At 30.8% G+C, this 26,826-nt stretch overlaps 1 protein-coding gene across 1 annotated transcript; it reads left to right on the top strand.

Annotated features, from left to right (window-relative positions):
- Positions 1 to 3,566: 3,566 nt before the first annotated feature.
- Positions 3,567 to 8,227, top strand: LOC115721098 (protein DAMAGED DNA-BINDING 2). The gene is made up of 11 exons (XM_030650345.2): positions 3,567 to 3,882; positions 3,994 to 4,084; positions 4,182 to 4,309; positions 4,986 to 5,108; positions 5,262 to 5,350; positions 5,476 to 5,596; positions 5,797 to 5,888; positions 6,294 to 6,423; positions 6,700 to 6,948; positions 7,041 to 7,237; positions 7,573 to 8,227. The coding sequence occupies exons 1-11, from the start codon at positions 3,664 to 3,666 to the stop codon at positions 7,790 to 7,792; spliced, it is 1,659 nt and encodes a 552-aa protein (XP_030506205.2). The 5' UTR covers positions 3,567 to 3,663; the 3' UTR covers positions 7,793 to 8,227.
- The last annotated feature ends 18,599 nt before the right edge of the window (positions 8,228 to 26,826 follow it).

Below are 26,826 nucleotides of genomic sequence, written 5' to 3'. Positions count from 1 at the left end.
TCTGGAAAGAACATAGTATTTCTCCAAATACAAGTAAACTCTTGTTGTAGATTATCATATCAGTAAAACCCTGTGTCTGATAAATCTAGGAAACTTTATTCACATAGTCATGTTTACTTTCCAATGTGTTGACGGCACAATAAACAGGATCAAGTATGTGAAAAGGGTTTCAGATGAATTTATACATTATGTACATATAATCATGAAATAAATCATGTGAACCATGCAACATTAAATGTTATTTCTGATCTATATTAATAAGTAAATCTGATTATATTGAAATGAGTTTTATTTAGGGCATAAAACCCAACAATCTCATCCCTTAAGTCTTTCATTCACACCCAGTTTAACACGAAAGATTTAGGGGAGCTCAAGTATTTCTTGGGTATTGAAGTTACTCGGAGTAAACAAGGTATTTTTCTGTCTCAAAGAAAGTATGTACTTGATTTGTTAACTGAGACAGGAAAATTGGGAGCAAAACTTTGTAATGCTCCGATGAATCTAGCTGTGCATCTTGCACGTGATGGGAAACCATTTGAAGATCCTGAGAAATATCGCAGGTTAGTTGGAAAGTTGAATTATCTAACTGTAACTCGTCCAGATATTGCATTCCCGGTTAGTGTCCTCAGTTAGTTCATGTCTTCTCCAACAATTCATCATTGGGCAGCATTAGAGCAAATTTTATGTTACTTGAAAGGAGCACCAGGACGAGGTATAGTTTACAAGGATCATGGGCATACCCAGATTGAGTGTTTTTCTGATGCAGATTGGGCAGGCTCCAAGGTAGATAGACGATCCACTTCAGGATATTGTGTATTTGTTGGGGGCAATCTGGTCTCTGGGAAGAGTAAGAAACAAAATGTTGTATCTAGATCCAGTGTTGAATCAGAATATAGAGCTATGGCACAGTCTGTGTGTGAGGTAATATGGATTTATCAGCTTTTGACTGAATTCAGGTTTAAGACTTCTATTCCAGCAAAATTGTGGTGTGATAATCAAACTGCTCTTCATATTGCCTCAAATCCCGTATTCCATGAGCGAACTAAGCACATTGAGATTGATTGTCATTTTGTTCGTGAGAAAATTTAACAAGGTCTGATCTCCACAGGATATGTGAAGACCGGAGAACAACTAGGAGATATTTTTACAAAGGCTTTGAATGGGGTGCGGGTTGATTTTCTTTGTAACAAGCTGGGCATGATTAACATCTATGCTCCAACTTGAGGGGGAGTGTTAGATATTAGCGGTAAAAGAATTAGATATTTAGTAATTTCCTATTTTATTGGTAGTTTCCCTTTTTAGTCTCTAGCTTTGTATATATATATATACTATTCTATGAAATATATAGATAATTCGATTCATTATTTTCTACATCATGAAAGATCAAGTTTATTATGAAGAGTTTTTCCTAAAAATTTCTTTAAATTTGGAAAGAAAAAGGTTACTGATTTTGCTGGGGTCATCCACCCAAATTCCATCTGAGTTTTTAATGGCCTGAATAAAATTCCTTCTTCTCCAGACAATAGTAGAAGCCATGAAAACCTTGGAGCATTTATCTCCTTCTTCCATCCAGCTAACCTTAGATTTCTGTCTCCAATGAATAACCTCTCTTAACAAGGCTTCATTTATCTCCGAATATTCATAACATCTTCCTACTTGGCCACATCATTAGGTTCCTCAGTCTCAATTTTTTCCAAGTAAGATTTAGCGTCTTCGACTTGATTTCTAATGTGGAGAAACTGAGATTTATTCCACTTCGAAAGCTCTTTTCTAGTGATCTTTAATTTCCTGTTAAAGTTAATCATCAAGTGTTGATGCCTCCGCTCAAACCAAGTTGCTCAGACAACCAATATCGAAAATTCTATCCTACATATTCTCATATTTAAATTGGCCTCGATGTCGACCAACCCCTCCATTAGTATGGTGAAGAATGGGCTTATGATCAAAAGTCGCAGCCATAAGATGAGTAACAATACCATTCGGGAAAAGGAGCCTCCAATCAATGGAACCGAAGCCTCTATCTAGTATAGCTTTCTAAATAGCTAACCCTGAGTTAAAAGAATTTTATTTTTAGTCTAAGTAAACTTGTACCCAACACACCCAAAATCAATAACACCTGCCCTATTTACCATCCTTCTAAGGTCAAAAGAATAACAAGAAGTGTTACCAAGCTTCACATAATTGATACTTTTTTCATCTTGGAGTGTACCATTGAGATCCCTTAGGAGGAGGAAAGGAGTGGAAGCATTGAAAATCCAACCCCCGATTCTTGTCCAAAACTCCTCTTTGTCTTTGCCCAAAGGAGGGCCATAGATCGCACAAAGTTGCCACTGTTGGTGTGGAGGGTCTGATACACTAGTACCAACAACTAAGTTCTTATCTTTTTGATCTATCGAACATCTAACATCAATTTTCTACCAGAGAGTGAAACCTCCTAATAACCCAAGAGGAAGAACATAAGCAAAATCATTAAAGTGAAGCTTGCAAATAGTAGTGTTAAAATGTTCTTTCGACAATCTCATTTCCAAAAGAATAATGATCTCAAGTTGATTGCAATGAATTAACTCTTTGAGTTGTCAAACGACCTCACTTTCTCAGGACACGACAATTCCAAGTAAGAATTTTCATCACCTCTTATAAACAAACCCACCGTACACCACGTAATACATTTACATCCGGAATAAAGTCTATAATTCACACATAAATGTGCACACATAATTAGTAATAAAATATGCACATATAATTTACATACAAATGTGGAAACGAAATTTTTTATTGAGGCTCCTTGCGTTTTAGTAGCCTCATTGAAATATTTATGTGTACAAATTTCATTATTGATTAATATTCCCATTCTTTTTCTTTAGCGTTTGAAGGTCAAAGCGACACCGTTTTGCACAGGGTACATTCAAACGTAGGCTTATAGGCATTGGGCAGGACAGGCAGAACTTGGGTGGCAAGCTTCCGTAAGCGGTGAGTATTGGTGCCACGTCCTCTCCCGCCACAATATAAACCCACCACTCTTCATATCCTCACCACCGTTAACACTTCATTTCCAATAATATCCTCACTACCTTCCCTTTTCTTATCAACGCCAAACGCCTTTACAGTTTACACCAACAATAAGATGAAGGGTATTTCAGTAAATTCATTAACCTCCCATTTAATGAGAGTTTAGGGCTTGATTGGTTTGGAATTTGAAAACAATTTTATGTTTTTAAAAACTTAAAATGTGGGGGTCCACATAAAAATACATGATTGGTTTGGTGTTTTCAAAAACTAAATTTGAATATGATTTTGAGTTTTAAGTCAAAAAATGAAAACATCAATTTTATGTTTTCTATGTTTTCAAATCAATGAATTTAAAAACTCTTCAAATACTCTCTTACTTTTATATTTTGGGATTCCCAACCAATCACAAATCTAATTTTTTAAAACTCAAAAACACAAAATTACACTACAAACAATCACATTTTTAAAAATAATTTTTCACTTACAAAATTCAATTTTTTGTTTCCAAAACACTCTTTTAGAAAACACAATTTTCAAATCTCAAACCAATCAAACCCTTAGTTTTCAGGGTCATTTCAGTTTCTCTCTTCTCTGCCTTGATACTATTTACCCTCCTCTCCTCCACTGTTTCCGTCTCGTTAAAAGCTTAATAAAATGGCCCCTCAAACCAGGAGAACGACGTCGTTTCCGCGTGTGATCATTGATAATGATACAGACTCTGAACAAAGTTCGTCCGAAGAAGAGGAAGAAGAGCAAGTGGAGGAAGAAGAGGATGTTGCCGTGAGGAATAATGGAATGGAACCCGAACAGTCTTTGGACCCCAAGAACAAAGGAAAAGCACCCATCTGTATTAGTCTCAAGAAAGTTTGCAAAGTAACCTTTTTTACACTTTCCCTGTACTATTTTTCTCGTTCACTTCCTAAAATTATTATTATTAATTTATTTATTTCTATTTTTGCGTTTTTTGGGGTTCAAATTGAGTAGGTATGCAAAAAGGCGGGACATGAAGCGGGGTTCAAAGGAGCTACTTACATTGATTGTCCGATGAAACCATGCTTCCTCTGTAAAATGCCTGGTAATCATAGAAATGACTGACTTAATAGTTTGTTTTTTTCTTAATGAGATTATCAGAAATGATTTGATTTTGTGTTATGGTGGATTTTGGAGTGAAGGTCACACTACAATGTCATGCCCACATCGAATTGCAACCGAGTTTGGGGTCATCCCTGCATCCCATAAATGTAGCAGTAACCAATTGTTCTATGTCTTTGAGCGCCAGCTTGGACATACGCGATCCCAGGTATGGATCATCATTTGTTTTTAACGAAGGGACTTTAAAGTGTTGTGTAATATATGTATCCATACATACTGTTACTTCTGTCTAAATAAGACTTGATACATGTATGTTTCAGTTTCTGTTTTGAACTTGTTTCTCTGTGAGTTGTGTTAAGTGTACGAGATGAAAATAAATGGAGGCAAGTCATGTACTTGCCTTCTTCAAATTGAGAACTGGAACTGGGAATTAAGTAGAGCATTCTGCTGTCTGATTATTTGGTCATTTGGAAGTTAAGGATTTGAGATTTTTTCAACTAACATAGTGATGGCCTAACTTTCTTGGCATTTTAGGTCTTATTATTTTTGCAAGCGAGATGTATATTGAATATATTATATAAATGGAGGTTGCTGTTGTAAATAGACACGCATAAGTATACACAATGAGAGAAAGAGAGAAGGAGAGAGGAAAGAAAAAATATTGATACAAGGTCTCAAAATAATATTGTCACCATTCTTTCTCTACAATGGAAAATAAACACTTTGTTCTAATCCATACAAATGTTCTTATCTAGAACTCTTTGAAATCGTCAGGCTTTTCTTATTATGATTTATTGGGGCAACCATTGCAGGTTAGTTAATTTCGGTGGTTTATTTGTTCATTTTTTTTAATTTGTTGTTTGTTATATTTTGCTTCATGATAGGTCAAACCAGTGCGCATCATTCCAGATCAAGTTTGCTGTGCAGTTATTAGATACCACAGTAGACGAGTCACAACCTTGGAATTTCACCCAACAAATAATAACATCCTTTTATCTGGTGATAAGGTTTGTGCAACCTGAAATTCACTACTTGAGTACTTTGTTTGGGCTTTTGTGTGTTTTTTTTTATTTTTTTGATGAGTTGTTTGGGCTTTTGTTAATCATTAGTAGTTGACACTTTCTCTCTTTTTGGTTTACACCTATTGCTACACAAAAAAGAAAGGACAAGTTGGAGTGTGGGATTTTGGTAAAGTATATGAGAAGATTGTATATGGAAACATACACTCTTGTATTGTCAATAACATGAGGTTAGTAATCTCTTTATTGTGCCATAGCATTGTTGTATGTCTGTTTTTCATCACTCTGTATATGTTTTACTTTGTGCTTCTCCTTCCCTTTATCCGTTTTTTTTTTCTTTTTATAAACTTTGTAGATTTAGTCCAGCAAATGATGGTACGGTTTATGCTGCATCATCAGATGGAACCATTAGCTGCACTGACTTGGAGACTGGGATTTCATTATCCCTTCTGAACCTTAACCCTGATGGTTGGCAGGTATTGATTCACTTTCTCTTTCTTTATGTTTCAAAATGATCATTATGCAAATTTATTCAATAGTTTACGTTCATAGCTAAGGGGTCTATTTCTCATTTGTTTTAAATGGTGAGCTTAGATATACAATTAATGTACATTTTTTGCAATGGAATTTGTTTCTCTTTATTTTATAATTTTTTAATTCTTGTGTTTGCCTTTAGGGCCCAAACAGCTGGAGGATGTTGTATGGCATGGATCTTAACAAAGAGAGAAATGCTGTGCTAGTTGCTGATAACTTTGGTTATCTCTACTCGTAAGTATTCATTTTTCTTTTCTTTTTGGTACAAAGTTTTATTAACTGATCGGGAGGACACTCAAGCAAATTGTCAACAACTTGTTTAAGCAATTGTTGCTGTCTTTCTTTGCTCAATTTCATCACTCTACATTGTTCACTTACATAAATTGATCAGTTAATGTCTAATCATTTTCGTGTCAGCTCATTTTAATTGCACACCTCAGGTGTGGCTTGGCATGCAATCATTTATATCCATCGAGTTCTTGATTTAGGTCTTTTAACTCTTTTCATTGGAAGAGATAATGAGCTTAAGTGTGTCAATCTTGAATTCCCTTTGAGTATAGTGTTTACGTTTTCATGTGGGATATTTATTTGCAGTTCTAATGCGCTACAATTTATATATGTTCTTTATTAAATACGTAGGGTGGATATTCGCTCCAACACTAAAACTGGTGAGGCAATTTTGATCCATAAGAGAGGGAGCAAAGTTGTTGGACTCCATTGTAACCCTGTTCAGCCAGATCTTCTCTTGAGTTGTGGAAATGATCACTATGTAAGCTTTGTAATGCTTATTTGTATGTGAATATTTAATGATTATTGAGCTCTCTATCCTTCCTTCCATCCAAGTGTGGTCAACACCTTTATCCGTGATTTTTGTATGTATAAATTAAAATGTACAAATTTATGTTTATGCAACATTATTGTTGACAATGAAATGCTTAGTGAAGCATTTCCTTTGTACAATGTGAAATACGTGATGTTTATTTACATATTTTGTCTGTACCTCTGGTCATACAACTCTTGAAATTGACATTTGTTTTCACCTCAGGCCCGAATATGGGACATGCGTCATATTGAAGCACGTTCTTCATTATATGAGCTATCACACAAACGTGTTGTTAATTCTGCATATTTCTCCCCACTATCAGGAAGCAAAATTGTTACCACTTCGCAGGATAATCGTCTTCGTGTATGGGACTCTATATTTGGCAATCTAGATTCCCCAAGCCGAGAGATTGTACACAGTCATGATTTTAATCGTCACTTGACTCCTTTTCGAGCTGAGTGGGATCCAAAGGTGATCCATATTTTCTTGTAGTATTTATCTTTCATTAACTTATGCTTTTCATCTCTTATTATTTGGAGAATCTAAAATGGTTTACGTTGCAGGACCCATCTGAGTCCCTTGTTGTTATAGGTCGTTACATAAGCGAAAACTATAATGGTGCTGCCCTGCATCCCATTGATTTCATTGACATTAGCACAGGCCAACTAGTTGCTGAGGTTATTGATCCAAATATTACAACTATTAGCCCTGTAAACAAGCTACATCCACGGGAGGACATTTTGGTAACTGGTAGTTCAAGGTCTGTTGTTATGAACACTTGCACATTCAAGTTTTTGACATCCCTGCATGGTTTCTGATGATTTGTAATTCAGAATTCAAGTCAATTAGCATTTGATAGATTGGTCAACCTGGTTTTGATTTGTATTAGGTGGTTTGTACTGACTTCTTATACATAGATAACATGGATGCGCTTTTAACTGCCATTATAAAAGCTGTTTAATTTGAAGTTTGGAGTCATATATGTTTGAAAGGAATGAATGAAACTTTGTTGTTTTCTGGTTCGTCTTCACTTTTTCTTGTTGGTTCTTAGTTGTTAATGCTAAGTGTTAACGTACTCTTGCTACACACTTCCAGGTCTCTTTTTGTCTGGCGGCCAAAGGAGTCTGAGAGTGTGGAACCGAAAGATGAAGGAAAGATTGTAGTTTGTGGTAAAGACATGAAGCGCGGTGGTGGTCATGGGGATGAAAGCGATAATTCTGATGGTGACACATTCAGCTCCAAGAAAAAGAACTCGAAAGGTAAAAAATCCAATCTTAAATCTTACAAGTCGATAAATAAGAAGGTCAAACGCTAATCTGAGAGAGGCATTCCCGGTGCTAACTGATTATGGAGTTCCTGCTCTTTTTTGTTTTCCTTGAGCTCCTCTTAACAGTTTACAACATCTCCTAAACCAGCAGCACAGCTCTCACCCTTTTGTACCAATGGTGGGCGTTTTACTTATTGTATAATACAAGTTTAAGTTATAACCAACGTCAGCCTTTTTCGCCCCACGAATTGAAAGATGCACTAGTGTCTAGTAGTGTAGTATGTTTCGCCTCAGAAAAAGTAAAGCTGGACTTTGTTCACTCTTTTATGATATATTTGGATATTGGTGTCTTCTGTTATTCTCTTGTTGTGGGCGAATAACTATTTGGTATTATGTGTTTTTATCGAAATACAAATTTCATAGTATTTATATTTTTAATAATACCTATTTGGTATATAATATATTTAATATTCCAAGTCTAAATTTTATTTAATGTTTTTTTCAATCAAGAAAAATATTTTCCATTAATCAACTTGAATTGACAACTCAAGGAAGCCCCTCACAGTACAAATTTACAACCCTTTTACTATATTGAGAACATACCTATCTATACTAGAAATCTCCTTTAATTTACAAGATTAAGTCTACTCTTTAGATTTTTCTTAATACTCTCATTTATACATCTTGGACTTAAACATTTGTTCTCATACATACATGCATTTCGATTTAACCATATACAATAAATTGTACTTGCTAGGATAGCAAAGAACACATCCAAAATAAGTCTTCTCAATCTCTTTGCCTTGAGTCAAATTCAAAGATTCTTAAAAGAGTTAGACCAAAGATGACTTCTAAGCTAACTCTTAATCTTTCGTAACACTCTACAAGAGTAGTCAAAAAATAAATGACTATGTGATTCAAATTCCCACTCACATACAAGACAAAATCTTGTATCTATTGGTATGTGTTTCTTTACTAGATTGTCTCTAGTTAGGAGATTGTTGTGGAGAGCTTGCCGCATAATGAATCTGTGCTTCATAGCCGATAGCTTACACCAAGTAGCTGCCAAGAACTCATATTGATCCCCACATACGAGCTTATTATACATCTGTCCAATCTTAAATTTACCAGTGATCCCTGCTTAATCAATATACTCCTTGATGAAGACATCTCTAAGTCTCAAGAGCTTCCTCCAGTACCAACTTACATCAATTTTTAGCTCTAGTGACCAGATGTCTTTGTCCTTCAGATAAATGTTATCCACCCATTTAACCCAAAGCATATCCCGTTTTGAAGTGATCACCCAAAGGTACTTTGCTAAAGCCGCCTTGTTCCATTTGGGTCCCTCTCAGAAACCCACTCCTCCAAGTTGTTTTGGTTTACAAACAAGCTCCCAAGAAGCCATGTGCAACTTACTTGTGTTTCATTTTTCTCCCCATAAAAAATTCCTGCAAATCCAATCTATCTCTTTAGCCACCTTTTTGAGGAAGCTGAAATATACTCATCCAGTAGCATATAATTCCAATCAAGATTGTGTTAATGAGGAGAGCTCTACCTGTAAATGAGATATGTCGACTAGCCCAAGTATGTAGTCTCATTTTGAGCTTCTTGATGATGGTCTCACAATTCTCCTGTCTCCATTTGGTAGCTCTAAGGAAAATCCCAAGATAATTCAATGGAAGACTCCATGTGTTAAAAGAAACCAGCTGCTGAATCTCTTGTCTAGCATTTTCATTAACACCTATAAAGTAAATATTTGATTTTTTGGTGATTTGCTTTTAGCCCCGAAAAATTGCTGAAATGAGAGAAAGCTTTAGCAATGCCCTTGACTGAATTAGCACTTCTTTTGCAGAAAACAATTAGATCATCATCAAAGTATAGGTTAATTAGCTTCAAGCTTTTGCATAAGGGATGATAATCAAAATACTTTTCTCTAGTCTTTCATTTTAGGTTCCGAGTAAAATAGTCCATTACAAGAACAAAGATAAGGGGTGAAACAGGGTCCCCTTGTCTTAATCCTTTTGCACCTTGAAATTATTTTGAACTTTCCCATTCAGTACCAATACATATTTTGAATTCCTAACACAGACCAACAGCCATAAAATAACTGCCTCGAAAAGCAGTAAGCTTTTAGTAATAGCTCCAAGAACTCCCAATCAATTGTATCGTAAGCTTTGCTTAGACCAATTTTCATCAAACATTGAGGAGAGATGTTCTTTCTTTGATAACCCTTCAACAAATCTTGTAAAATAAGAACATTATGAGCAAGAGAGTGATTCTTAATAAATGCACTTTGATTCTCATCAACAATCTTTGGTAGAACTTTTGACAATCTCAAGCAAAGCATTTTTTATATGCATTTGTACAAGGTGTTACAACATGCTATTGGTCTGTAGTCCACAGCTTGTGAAGGCGTTTCTATATTTGGAATGAGCATGAGAAGAGTTTCATTCACCTGATTTGGTAATTTCCCATTTTGAAAAAACTGAATAACAACAGAGAAGATTTCATTTCCCAATTCTTTCTACGTACTCTTGTAGAATTTTGACCGAAAACCATCCGACCCTGGACTCTTTAAGTAAGGAATAGAGAATAGAGCTTTCTTCACATCTTGTTGAGTAAAAGGCCTGATGAGATTGATTTGAAGATCTAAGGAAAGAAAAGGCCCTTCTCTAATAATTTGTGGCAGTATAGCTTCTGTAGTAACACTTGAAGACCCCATAAAACCCTTGAAGTGAGAGAGAAAATGAGTGATTACTCTTGGATAATCATCTACGATCTGGTCATTCTCTTCAATAAAGGTTGTAATGATGGATTGTATTCTTAGTACGATTTCCTGCTTATGGGATAAAGCATGTGATTACCTGCTTATGTTTAGTTGTGTATATTTGATTATATCTACATATTGTTATGAATGTTTGTGTTTTTTTTTCTTGCTAAGTCTATGTGACTTACAGGTATTTTATGGTGCAAGTAAGAGAAATGACAAGTTAGGGCAGCCATGAGTTAGAGGTCTTTCCCAAAAAATATACATATCGACTCATCCAACTAACAGTGCTAAATTGCCGGGATTTGATTTTATAGCACTTTTAGATTACACTGTGTATTTTGATATAATATAGTGTGGAAATCTTTTTGTAAGAATTTTAAATGGGATCCCCGAATCTAAAAGTTTGTAATGCCATGAATTTTATATTTTAAATTAATTAGTAAAGTTTTAATTAAATCATACATTTTATTTTGTAACGTCCCCGCTTCAAGCCTCCATTAGGTCCTTACACCCACATAATGAATGGCTCTTATACACGAGTAAGTCACTCTGGCTGCTTCATGGATTGATGACTGACCCTACAGACCAACACAAGTGTTTCCAGCGTGCTTTGTCCTCACTCACACACTTCCTGGGAAAACTTCCCAGGAGGTCACCCATCCTAAAATTGCTCCAGGTCAAGCACGCTTAACTGTGGAGTTCTTTCGTGATGGGCTACCGAAAAACAAGATGCACCTTCTTGATATAGGTAGTACCAATCAATCCATTTAAGCTCTCTTCAACTGTGTAGTCCTATACCTACACAGCCTCAAAATCATCACACTTGACCTTCCCCAGGCGGTGTGGGATTGCACAGCTTACCCGGTGTTTCCCCATACGGATCACGGGACTACTGACTGTCACAATCACCCCCCTTACAGGGTTCGACGTCCTCGTCGACCACACTTCTGGCTGGGTCAAGGCTCTGATACCATTTGTAACGTCCCCGCTTCAAGCCTCCATTGGGTCCTTACACCCACAGAATGAATGGCTCTTATACACGACTAGTTACTCTGGCTGCTTCATGGACTGATGACTGACCCTACAGACCAACACAAGTGTTTTCACCGTGCTTTGTCCTCACTCACACACTTCCTGGGAAAACTTTTCAGGAGGTCACCCATCCTAAAATTGCTCCAAGTCAAGCACGCTTAACTGTGGAGTTCTTTCGTGATGGGCTACCGAAAAACAAGATGCACCTTGTTGATATAGGTAGTACCAATCAATCCATTTAAGCTCTCTTCAACTGTGTAGTCCCATACCTACACAACCTCAGAATCATCCCACTTGACCTTCCCTAGGCGGTGTGGGATTGCACAGCTTACCCAGTGTTTCCCCATACGGATCACGGGACTACTGACTGTTTATGGATCACGGGACTACTGACTGTCCTGTGATACGTAAGGGGAAATACCGAGTAAGCTGTGCAATCCCACACCGCCTAGGGAATGTCAAGTGGGATGATTCTGAGACTGTGTAGGTATGGGACTACACAGTTGAAGAGAGCTTAAATGGATTGATTGATACTACCTATATCAACAAGGTGCATCTTATTTTTCGGTAGCCCATCACGAAAGAACTCCACAGTTAAGCGTGCTTGACCTAGAGCAATTTTAGGATAGGTGACCTCCTGGGAAGTTTTCCCAGGAAGTGTGTGAGTGAGGACAAAGCACGCTGGAAACACTTGTGTTGGTCTGTAGGGTCAGTCATCAGTCCATGAAGCAGCCAGAGTGACTTACTCGTGTATAAGAGCCATTCATTCTGTGGGTGTAAGGACCCAATGGAGGCTTGAAGCGGGGACGTTACATATTTAACCGTCAATATATTATTATAAACTAATTTATAAAAACACACATGCAACGTCCCTAGCGCATGACACAAACTTAATTGCACTAAATATGATATTTAAAAAAAAAACTAAAAATATAGAATAAATCAATTATAGAGGAGGAATACCATAAAAAAAAAGCATGATTTTTTTGCGAGATAGCAACTACAGAAGTTATTTTTTTTTATTAAAACGAAACTATAGAAGTTAAAGCAATACTAAAAATAATTTTGTTAATGCAATAAGCTAAGAAATTAATTAATTATATATAAACGAAATCAATTTCTTAATGAAAAAATCAGTTACAAATACCAAAACTCATATAAATTTTACATGCTTCTCAGAAGCTCCAAGACTCGACCATCAACCCACCACCAAAGGTAAAACCAACACAATAATCAAATTAAAATCAGTTACAAACTTCTAAGAAGCTCCAAGATTCGACCATCAACCATTTACCAAAATAGTCAATATCCACTAAGACAAAAAAGAAATAGAATGAGAATATTTATCAGTAGAGTTGTCATCATTGTCAGAAAAATCATCAAAAAAGTCATTAGAATTGTCATTATTACCAGGAAGTCTCCGAAGTTAGACATCCGAGTTGTCACCAGTGTTAGATGTTGGAGTTGTTAGCGGAGTTGGACATTGGAATATGAGACTGAGAAACTAATTATATTTATCAGCTAGTTGAAAATATGACACTGAAAAACAAATTATATAAATTTATCAAATAAAAATTAAATCTTAGAACTAATTACGTAAAATAATAAAAAAAAAATAATTACATCTAAACTTAGTTTTATAATACAATCGACTAATTATATGATACTAAACATAATAAAAAGATAAATCAAATACGAAATTAGTTACTTAATTTATATATATGTACTTATTTATTAAATCACAGAAGCCAATTACATTAAGGGCTCGTTTGAAACGTCGTATTATGTTGTATTGTATTATATTGTATTATATTGAATTGTATTTTATGTAATATTTTTATGTAAAACTATATGTGGTATTAACTTTCATGGACACCTAAATATATAATATTTTAGTATAAATTAAAGTTTAATATATATTATATAAAAATATGATATATAATTCAATTCAATACAATACAATACAATACGACTTAATACGACGTTCCAAACGAATCCTAAATGCCTTAGTAAAAATCTAACACAGAAAAAGCGGATATGTAAAACAATTAAATTAAAAATTAACTCACATAAATCAGTTACCTAAATAACTAAAATAAAAATTAAATACAAAAACCAATTACAATAAACAAATATTTAACAACCCACATATTAATGTAATATGAAAATCATCTAAAAAATAAATCAAAGAAAAATAACATGAAGAAAACAATATCCAATAACCAGTTTTTGAACTGAATCACTATAGAATATTATATAAGTAGCCTACAAAAATAGTTACTTACATACGTCTAGAAAATAGTAAAATCTAATAAGTACTCATACTTAAATTCAAAAATCTGTTAATGTTATATATTTCGCCTTTTTTTTATTGTTATGAAACCTGTTTTTTAGTTTAAGAAACTCGTTTCTGTGATATTTTGATACCTTTACCTTTTCTGGTTGTGCTTCAAAGAGAGAAAGAAGCTTTAAAAACATTAAATATGAGATTTAGAAAATCATTTACAACAATATGACAAATATATAAAAAAGGTTTTAAAATAACAAAATACCATAAAAAAAGGATAAGGTTAAGAGCATGTTTGGGATTATTTTCTGTTTTGTTTTAAAAAATTGTTTTTAGAAATAAGAACAAAAAATAGTTTTTGAAGTTTTTAAAAAGCAAGTCACGTTTGGTTAGTGATTTTTAAAAACAATATTGACCTAAAGTGAATTGGTTTTTAAAACAGAAAACAACATTTTGTTGTTTTCAAAATTCTTGTTTTTTGTAACTTTGTTTTCTGAAAACTATTTTTAAAAAACAAGGCCAAACAAGTCAAATTGTTTTTAAAAACAATTTTCTGTTTTTAAAAACAAAAAACAGTTTTTTAGTTATGATGCCAAACATGCACTAAATTTGTCATATTTAAGTAATTTTTTTTTAGTTTTAGCATGATAAACCTGAATAATACTTAGGTAGAGTCACGAAAAACATCTGTATATACATACATTTTTTTTCATTACGTGTCACTCTATTATTTTATACCAATAAGTAATTAATTCTTTTTATATTCTTTTTATTTCTTTTTTTTTTTTAATAATTTTGTGACTCCTAATAAAGACAGTTACTATATTCAACAAATAGTACTCCTAATAATTTATCTTTATCTTTTATTTTTATTTAGAAAATGTACTATAATTTTGAAGATATGGGGACACGAACTCTAGACCTCTGACTAAGTATGGGAGCATATTCCTAATGTGCTAAAGACTTTTTAATCTGATTTTGTTACTTAAATTGTATTTGAATATGTCCTGTTAGATCTTACAAAAAAAAAAAACAAAGAATATGCCTGCTGAAAATGCTTTCTAGGTCCGCCCATGCTACCTGCCCTACATACAAAGGGATCCCTTAAGTTGTATGTTTCAATATATGAATAATAAGAGATTCCATATTAAGCTACATTATAAAAACTACCTAATTTAATCGTTGTCATATATATTCTCACAACATGTAGTACATTGATATTATATATAGAATATATATGTAAATCAAACAATTGGTAGTAGGTACAATTTTACCTCTTCAACCATTCACAAGAAACTTATGTGAAAATTTTAAATTTTTGTAAATCATTCATGTTTATTTGTTTTATCATCTAATTTCTATATTATTTTTTTTTAAAAAATAAAATTAAATTGCATATGTCTTTTGAGCATGAAAATAAAATGTCTGATTCACAAACAATTGAAGATAACATGAAAGGTGTTATAAAATAATATAAAATAATATAAAGTAGATGAGAAGAAAGAAGAAGAAGATGAAGAGAGAAAGAGAAAGTGAATGGGAATTTCTGAGGTGTTTATTCCAATGGGGTGAACCCCTATTTATACAAATACAAGAGTGAGATATTAAGAAACTAAGAAAAAGGGAAACTAAGGAAAAGATGAATGTTGATTACAATTCATGGTAATAAATAAAAAGATTTGGACATCCACATAATTATTAATATTTATAACACTCCCCCTTGGATGTCCATAATAACTGCCTTATTAAAAATCTTGCTGAAAACTTGATCAAAGGAAAAAGAGTATAGTGTAAGCTAACTCCCCCTCATTTAGGCATTTGTGGAGATCTTCTAATCGACGAATTTCGATCTTGTCTGCCGTCTTCTCAAATGTTGATGTTGGTAATAACTTTGTAAATAAGTTTGCAAGATTGACACTTGATTGAATATGTTGAACACCAATATGTATTTTCTTAAAGCGTATAAAGAAGAATTTCGTGAAATGTGTTCTAACTCTATCTCCTTCAATGTACCCTCCTTTTAGTTGAGCGATGCAAGCAGTATTATCTTCATAGAGAACTGTTTGTGTTGATACTTCTTTATAGAGTGCAATCCATATGTTTCCCGAATATGCTATGTCAATGATCTCACTCCCACACATTCTCTACTTGCTTCATAAAATGCAAGTATGTTAACATGATTTAAAGTTGCCTCTTTAAAAACCTTGTCAGAAAAACCCAGTGGGACAAAATCTGAGCTAAGGAAAAAAAGAGTACAATACATATTTCATATTCATAATTATTTGCAAGTTGCCTCGTTAAAAACCTTGCCAGGAAAACCCAGTGGGACAAAACCTGAACTAAGGGAAAAAGAGTGCAACATGAATATGTCTCCCCCTCATGCACATATGATCCATAATTCTTTTGGTGATAATATATCTCATAAGATTATTGTTATCACTTTTAAAATATCACCATATATAATCTTTAATCATATATTTTCTATAACTCTTCCAGAGTATGCATGGACTTCTAAATTATAGATGAGGGGTTCGTGGAACATTAGTCTTTATCCAACTAATTGTATTATTCATGTGTGTACACAATTTTGTTCATACGAAAATTTAAAATTTCAAGTAGATATGAACATAACACATTAATGATACTATAAATTTTCATTTGTGACAATGATGGTACTCCAAGACCATATATTTATACCATCTTGTTTTATGATCTTAATTTCCATATCAAATGATCATATATCTATAATTCTTGATACATATGAAGTACTTCAGGACTTCAATACTAATGAACAAACTTTATACATTTAATATTTCTCGATATACAAAAGAAATAAAAGTTTGTTTTGTAATTAATCAAAAACTTTTCAAGAGTCTATCACAACGTATAATTTACGTATTTATATTGCATAGACAACCATAGGTATTTTTCAAATAATAATTTACTTACATGTCTTTATTTCATACAAAGATCTTTGTCATATAGTGCGCGCGACTTTGAATTTATATCACTTAAGACATGTATTAAATTCTTCTAGAATTTTTAGATAAGGCTTATTTCAAATTCTCACTATATTAGGAGCTCCAAATAAATAATCTTTTGTTGCAACATTTATGTGACGCTTATAAATTCTCATAAAATATATTCCAGGCTATAATCAAATCATGATTATATTTTCTCAATATTTAAGCCTTACTTCAATCAATCTCATGTCTATGCAAACTTTGTACAACAATTCATTATGTACAAATACATATATGCAAATTTCTCATTAGAAATATTTATTTGCACACCCTACAGGTCTTACTTCACTTTATGTGAGTAAATTTACCTGGATTGCGTCATAATATTTTGGCCAAAAATCAAAATGTAAGTCGATGATTCTCGACAAATCTAATACCATGATCCTTGCTATCTCATGTTAGTTTATTGCATATGCACACATTCAATATTTATTGTCGACAAAAATTTCAATAAATGATAATTTCCTCCCATATTGACATAACTTATAGAGATCTTTTTAAATTACATATTTTCAAATATGTTTATCATTTATAGGTACCTATATAGAATCACTTCAGGGATTCAATTATGATCAAATGTGTTATGTCTAACTTCTCTTGGGAGTCTTTTCGAGTACCGTTTTCATCACGGTTATCATTTTAATACTTTATAACATTAAGGTATCTCAATGAGTACCTCTAGATTTAACAACTTCAGGGCAAATCAAATGAACATTTACTAATAATTTCTATATTGTTCATTTACGCTTCAGGCGTTTTCAACTCATTCTATCTCAACTTTGAGTAATATTGATTTGCAGTTGGTATATATCATTTTGAACTATATCGTTCTTATAACTTTGTGCAAGGATCATTTTTCAAAAATTATCATCGATCCCAACTGCTTCTCTCCCCCTGATCGAGAGAATTTTAAGAAATTGTGATATCTAATAATATTAATACACCTGTAGGGATTTCAATATATCACAATGAATCAATATCTATTTAAACTCATATATATTATATGACATTGAACTTCGTGTTCAATAACTTCGATTTCAAGTTCAATACTTATGAACTTAATTCATTTCTAAGAATGAGTCATACGTGTATAATTAGAAATACATAAATTTACACATTTTGTAAATGCATGATCATATAATCTTATCACATCGATAAGAAACTATGCAATAAAAATCTAACAATAGCTCAAGATTGTTAAGGAAATATAATTTAAATATTTTCTATGTGCAAATATATGCACATTCTTCTTTTGAGCCTTATAAATTAACAATGAGAAGAATCTTCTGGTTCTTCAACAAAATTTAGTCAAATTCTTTGACAATTTATTGCATATGATTGATCATGTCAAAATAATTCAATTAATGAACTTCAGGTTCACTATAATTTGTATTTCAATGAAACTTTCAAAGGTAATGTAAATTTATTACAACATAATCATTATAAGTTTCATTTTTATATACACGAATAATATAATTATATTATTCTCCAAAACATATACACTCTTCAGGAATCACTATCATCAATTCAATGATGTGTATAATTTAAAAGATACATGACAACTTCATCATGTTATTGTAATGGTCAAATAGATATAACCATAACATATCATTCATTTTTCCTGATATCTTTTTAACAAGTCGTCTAATTTATTAATAGACTATTCATCAGTCTAATTATCATGACTTGATATATTATATATTTGAATGTACAACAAGTACATATAATAAGTTATTTATTATCACTTTCATAACTAGATAAAAGTTACACATCTAGGTACATACAAAGATATTTTACTACTCAAAGTAGCAATTGTATGTAAGACTTCTTCAGGAAGCTTTTCAACTAATCATTTTGTGATTCTTTATCACTTTGATTATATTGGATCACTAACAAATATTAGCAAATATATATCCACTTTTGGGAATATGCAAACTGAATTATATAGTAACTATATATATATACATATCATGTACCAACAATAGTTTGAAACTATTGATTTCAAGAAATAATAAAATATGTATATATTAATTTGTTTTTGGCATTGCCAATATATGTGAAATCTATATTCTTTGAAATAGAATTTCATGTCTATTCATTCTCTTTAGGTAATGATATTTAAATATTCTAAATGTACAATAAGTTTGTACAATTCACATTCTATTAAATAATCAAGTATACTTTTATCTTGATTATAACTGTGTCCGTACTACAGGTACGCGACCACTATTATTCAATTCCACACATGATAAATAGATTTCATGCACTTTGATTGTGTGTGGTATCTCATCTTTTGGTTGTTTCCACTTTTTTCTGGAAATATTTGAGTAGTAAATAATGTCATTGATTATTTAAAATCATTACATTCACTTCGGGGAATGACGTTGAACAAGTAGAACATTATTATAAATTTCTTAAAAATTTATTACTTGTTCATCCATAAAAATACAATTTCTTTTACGATATTTCAAAGAATATATGAATGCAATTTTTGCATAGTCTCCAAGATGTATGCAAAATTTAATCTTTAATATATGTCAGATTCAATTATTTCCAACATTGCAAGTAATAACAATGTATAATAACATGACTAATACGAGGAATCTTTAAAAGTAATTGACTTCAATTCGTATCATTCTCTGCAGGGAATGATGAACAATAAATACATGCCTCATGTATTTAAATAACATTAGTCATGCTCATTGTTATTCTTATACTTTGATGTTTCAATGCAATTTTCTTAATATTCTTTTTGAATATTCAAAACCCATTATAAAATTGCATCAATAATAATCATTTTTAATGATTCTTTAGTTGTATTCACATAAATACAATCATTTTTTTTCTTCGATAAATATAAAACATTTACTTCAGAAAATGTTTGTCAAAATCTATATCGATATTAGATTATTTTTCATTGTCCTCAAAGAATACAAGAACATATATATAAATGTGTATTCATCTCTTTCATTATATATTCATCAACTATATAATGAATATTACGTTTGCATAATCTTCAGGATATATGCAAGATTTTATTGAGGACGCATAATCATCAGGATGTATGCAATATTTTATCGAGGATGCATAATCTTCAGGATATATGCAATATTTTATCGATGATGCATAATCTTTAGGATATATGCAATATTTTATCGATGATGCATAATCTTTAAGATATATGCAATATTTTATCGATGATACATAATCTTCAGGATATATGTATCATTTATATAGATTTTCTTTATCATATCATAGGCAAACATATATTGTAAATATTATGAATGATAAGAACATAATATGTATATATATATGAATCAATAATAAATATATAAAAACATATACATACATATATAATATATAGATATATAGATAAAAAGAAAAAGAAACCAAATGATTCTTGAAATTGTTTCAGTCAGATGAGTATATATATAAATATATATTTAGTGTATCGTGACTTTGAAACAATTCAAGAACTTTAACAAAATACTTACATTGGGTTTTAGGCAGAGACTCATGGTTGAAGCTTGGGCAGAGACTCGTGCTGATAACGTGTTATAAAATAATATAAAATAATATAAAGTAGATGAGAAGAAAGAAGAAGAAGATGAAGAGAGAAAGAGAAAGTGAATGGGAATTTCTGAGGTGTTTATTCCAATGGGGTGAACCCCTATTTATACAAATACAAGAGTGAGATATTAAGAAACTAAGAAAAAGGGAAACTAAGGAAAAGAGGAATGTTGATTACAATTCATGGTAATAAATAAAAAGATTTGGACATCCACATAATTATTAATATTTATAACAAAAGGATATTTATAATATTTTTTTGGAATTATTAAGGGTACTATTTGTTGAATATAGTAACTTTCTTTATTAGGAGTCACAAAATTATTAAAAAAAAAGAAATAAAAATAATATAAAAAGAATTAATTACTTATTGGTATAAAACAGTAGATTGACACATAATAAAAAAAAATATTTGTATGTACAGACGTTTTTCGTAACTCTACCTAAGCATTATCCAATAAACCTAATGCTATTTCAAATTTTTGAGAGTTTGAGCTGAAAGAGCAAAAACCATTGTAATTCTCTAGTGAGAGAGAGTTAGATATTATGTCCATTGATGTATTTTGGAGAGCTTGGAGGGTGTAATCTTTTCTAATATAGCAACTTTGACTTATGCATTGCCTAGCCTTGGTTGTATCTGAACAAAGTATTAATTTTGGTGCACTTTCTTTTAAATTTTACATTTTGTTTATATTGTGTTTAATTACTTGTCTCTATTAGTTGTTTTTGTGCATGTATTGGCTGGTGTTATGGAGGTCCTCGTCCCCCCACAACCAAATTTACCCTCACTGGATAATGGAATTAAAATTCTAATGAGAATTGTTATGTATATCACAGTGTCACACTACTTGCAAAATTGAAAGGCCTACATCATTCATCTTATTATTTATCCTTTCCAAAAATAAAAAAGTCCAATACAACAACAATAATACAATATGAGTAATGAAAAAAAAAATACAATATGGTGCTGTAGGGAAATTATGCTGTGCTCCACTTTCAACAATCAGAACTGTGTGCCCCTCCTTTCTATGGTTAATAGTAAAGGGCGACCACAGTCACAATACTACTATCCTTAGAATTTAACATAACACTTTTAAGTCGGATTATTATTAAGTTTTATTTCAACAAAAAAAAATAGTTTAGGATCCGTACTATTTTAAAAAATATAGTGTCTATTTTGTCATTTAACAAAACAAAAGGTCCAATCTATAACTTTTGTAAAATACAGGATATATCCAAAATAGTATTTACCCAATAATTAATATATTTATATTTATATTTATATATATTATATATCTATCTTATTATATTAAATGTATATGTAGGGGTGTTCATCCGATCCAATCCGTACTTTTTTGGTCAAACAACATCCAATCCGCACTAAGTGCGGATTTCATATTTTGGATCCAATCCGATCCACATAAGAGTTTAAATCCAATCCAATCCAATCCCCAATAGTGCGGATTGGATCGGTTATTTTTTTCATAATAAATTATTTAATATTTCATAGAAATTTTTTTTAAAAAAACTATTGTTTCTTAATCTCCAATAATAATCTATTTGCATCTCTATTTATATACAAATTAAACCAATATACATATATATCAATATATATACTTATCTTTAGATTTACACTAAAATATATATGCAGTGACGGACCCAGAATTTTTGATCTGTGGGGGCTTAGTTGTTATAAAAATATTTATTATTTACTTTAAATTAAAATTATAACTATTTTGTGGGGGCTTTTTACTATTTTGTTGTATAATTATTTAACAAAATATAAGATATTTAATTTTTTTTCACACTAACTTTTTTTTTAGTGGGGGCTATAGCCCCCACACTCTTATTAGTGTGTCCGTCACTGTATATATGTATCTATTACTAAAATAAATAAGTTAGTATATATATATATATTTAAACTTTATGTGTCTATGTGAATAAGAATTATTTTTCTTGTATTTTTTATTACAAAATAAATAAAATGCACCAACTCAATACATTATTAAAAAAAAATTAAGAAATTAGAAGTTTGTGCCTTTTTTTAATTGATATATATTATATATTATATTTTTTTAAAATATATATATATAATTAAGTGCGGATTGGATTGGATCGGTTACTTTTTGAGGTCAAACAACATCCAATCTGCATGCGGATTTTAGATTTTTCAATCCAATCCAATCCGCACAAGTGCGGATATCCGCATTTTGCGGATTGGATTGGATTGGATCGTGCGGATTGGATTGGATCGGATACTTTGTGAACACCCCTGTATGTGGGTATAAAAAAAAATCTTCATTTTTTTAAACATTACAATTCAAATTTAAACTCATTACACATATCTCTTTTATCTTTTATCTTATATCAACTGTGGTTATATTTTTTTTAACATTATAATTTAAATTTAAATTCATTTCATGTATCTAACATACATATTTCTATTGTTATCTTTTTTACCTAATCCACATATATAATAAAACATATTTTTATTATTGTTATATTTTAAAACAATAGAATAGAAAAAATATTTATCCTTTTTAAAAAGACTACTGTTGTGATGTTGTTACCTATGACAGTTACTAAAAATTATATTATTTTTATTATTATTTAAAAAATAAAAAAAGTACGTGATATTTCTAAAGAAAATAAAAGTATTGTAAAATTAAAAGTATTACGGTTAAATAAAAATTATAATAAACAACAAATTTTAAATATTATTATGTTTTTTTTTTTTTTTTTTTTTTTTATAAAAAGTAATTAAATTAAAGATTTTTTAATAAAATACATGTTCTTTATTGAATAACATAAAAAAAACTAATTATACAATTAAAACTTATATATAATAATAAAAATAGAGAATATAAAGTATACGTGCATTGTGCATTGCACGTAATATTAACTTAGTTATATTAAATATGGCTATAAAACTAAAAGTATTTTTTTTAACATTACAATTTAAATTTAAACTCACTACATATATCTCTTTTATATTAAATGTGGCTACTTTTTTTAACATTGCAATTCAAATTTAAACTCATTACACATATCTAAATGTATGATATTTCTAAAAAAAATATATTACAATTAAATTAAAATTATAACTACCAATAAAATTTTAAATATTCTTATGTTTTCTTTTATAAATAGAACTTAAATTAAACATTTTTTTAATAAAAAATGATGTTATTTTATTGAATAACATTAAGAAAAACGATAATGTTGTTATAAAAAATGATTTTTTCAGTTTTTTGGTGATTTTTTCAGTGATTTTTCTGACGACAATGCCAATTTTGATGACTTTTTTGGCGCCGACAGCAACTTCGATACGAGCAGCTAGTCCGGTGGATTTTTTGGTGTCGACAACAAGCTTCGGAAAAGTCATCGGAATTGAGATTGTCGCCGAAAAAATTACCAGAAAAATCACCAAGAAACCAATTTCTTGATGAAGATTCTTGGTGATTTTTCCGGCGACAATGCTAATTTCAATGACTTTTTCGGCGCCAACAACAACTCCGATGACTTTTCTGGCACCGACAGCTATTCCTCGTGACCTTTCCGGTACCGACAGCAAACTCTGGTGCCTTTTCCAGCACTGGTGACAACTCCGGCGATCCCTGTAGTTTTGTTTGTTTTATTTTTTTTTTTTAAAAAAATATGAAAGGAATTTTAATATTTTTTATGGTAATTCAATCCTATATATGTTAAGTTTTTATTTTAAATACTTTTTTTTTTTTATTAAATTTTCTTACCATATTTATCTAAATTAACTTTATTTTTCACATATTTATTTAAATACCCCATTATAAATAAACCCATACCAGCAATCACTAAACTTTGTTAGACAAAGCCGGTGTACTAGCAAGAGAATGGGGTGGTCTGCCTTATACTGATTTTGAAAGCAAACATTTTAGTAACTCTGCGTGTTTAATATTTTCTAATTAGTAAACTTATTTGAAAATTGTAACCAATCAAGCTTTTCTGTTTTTGGAAATTTTTTATATGAAAAATCAGAATAAAATAAATAGCAAAGAATAAATATAAAGCTAAGCTAAAGATAAGGTTACCTAAATTAGAACTGATCAGATTTTGTCGAATAGAGTTAATGGTTACTAATAACAGCAGAAGAGTGTTTCAGTAAGTTTCGAGACAGCTCCTAAAAATTGCGCTTTTATTTACGAATCTAAAGTTGGGAATTTGGAAACACTCACTTTTAATTTAAGATGTGAACTTTGAAATTGAATTTCGTTGTGTTTGTTTTCTATTAATGTTGCTAACTTCTCTCGTGTACTCCATCACCCATACGATTGTATGACTCACTCAAATAACAGCAAATAAACAGAAACAATAGAAAAGTCATTCTTATGCACTTTGATTCTATAACAGTAATTATAGCACAGTTTTATTTCACACGCCATCACAACTATATATCCCATGCTATGCTATATTTGCAACGCGCGTGCTTAAATTTTAATTCACTCTATTCTTTTCTTATCTTCGGATATTGAACCATAATTAATTAAATTTAGATGTGTTGGTTGTGATTTGTGAAGACTCGTCTATTTTCCAAGATAGTAAGACTCAGTACTGTCTCAGTTGAAAAACATGTTGTCCCTTGAACATTGCGTTGTCATTATTTGGAAATAGTGAAAATTTTACGTGAATTGATGTAAGTTTAAATGAAGAATAAATGACAATGACATTATTAAGAGCATTGATGCTGGCCAAAGTCACGTTGTTTAAGAGATGTACTTTACAATATTAGCGATATTTTCTACGAGTTATTACATTAAATTAATTGAGATCTATTATTTAACTGCAGAAAAATACTAAGGACACCCTTGGTCCCATATCGCTATTAGTATAATTAAATATCGGATTTTATATAGTTTAATATAATAATTTTAATAAAGTATTGCTTGAAAGTATTAGCACCAATAGTGCCCAATAACAATATTCTTAACTGCATCAATAGCTATATGACATACAATAAAGTGTTAGGCATTATTAATAACTTCTAGTATTTCTCCATTATAAATTAAGGATTTTTTATTTGTTTACTTTTTAAAGAGGCTCATACGAGAAACTAATGAAAAAGTCTCAATAATTCAGAGTATATGGGAAAAGTGAAGCATTGCTAAATTATAACTTATATTATTTTCTTAAAAGTTGTGATACATTTTACAAAAAAAAAAATTATGATATATTTTTATTAATTTTTATAACAATATGTTCTAATATAAAGTTGCAAAACTTAATAAAAAAATTTAATGTTTAATTAATGATTTTATTAAAAATATATATAAAAAATAATATTTTTATCATTAATTTTAGAAAGAATTGCGGCTAAATCTCCATATATTTTAATTGTTACACACTTAACTCTTTAATTATTTTTTTTAGAAATGTCATTTTATTTGTAAATTTATTATTCTGTCCATTCTTTAAATACGATTAGTCCTAATCACCTAATTATTTTACATGACAAATTTAATATTCATGTGGCAAACTATAAAGTACATTTAATAATTTATTAAAAAAATTAAAAGGTTAATAACTTTATGAGATATTTGCGGCATAAATACTTAAGTTTTATGCCGAGTAGCAGATAAATACTTAAGTCCTATTTTTTGCGGTAAAAATACCTTCCGTCACTTATATGGAACTTCCGTAAGTACCTCTCCGTTATGTGCTAGGTTAGTATCCATGTGTCACTCGTTCATTGATCCACATCATTAATTTTTTTATTTATTATTTAAATGTTTAAAAATTATAAAAAATAAATAAAAACTAAATATAATATAATTTTTATTTTTTAACCTTTATTTCTTTCCCATTAATTTTCTTTGAATTGATATTGAAAAATGAATCAAACTGAAAAATCAAACCCAGTTAAACAAACAAACTAAAGTCAGATTTTTAACAAACTAAGATCAAAAACTAATTATTTTTTTGAATTATTAAACCTAAACAAACCCAAAAGATTTAAAACTTATTTTAATGAAATTAAAATTAAATATCTGAAATTAAATCCCTACAACTAATTATCTAACTAAAATTTTTTACTCTAATTTCTTATCTTCATCATCAAATCAAATTTGAAGAAAAAAAAAATACCACACCCAGAACCACAAATACCTTCTTTAAACGCAGAGAAGAATAAAAAAAGGCAACCCAAAAAAGATTTGCCCTATCTCTATCAGATCAATCTTTTTTTCCCTATTCATCCTCAATTTTCAAGAATCCAAGAAACAAATTTTATAAACAAACAAAATCTCAAATCTAAACAAACCCAAAAATTACAAACAACCAATAAATCTCATATTCAAACTAATTTTTCACAACTAAATCTCAGATTTATACACAAATACATAGAAACATTTCATCATAAGTTCAATAT

This window comes from Cannabis sativa, chromosome 2 (genome assembly GCF_029168945.1).
Source record: "Cannabis sativa cultivar Pink pepper isolate KNU-18-1 chromosome 2, ASM2916894v1, whole genome shotgun sequence".
NCBI lineage: Eukaryota > Viridiplantae > Streptophyta > Magnoliopsida > Rosales > Cannabaceae > Cannabis > Cannabis sativa.
The sequence above is the reverse complement of the archived record's forward strand: the minus strand, read 5'-3'. Positions and strand labels throughout refer to the sequence as shown.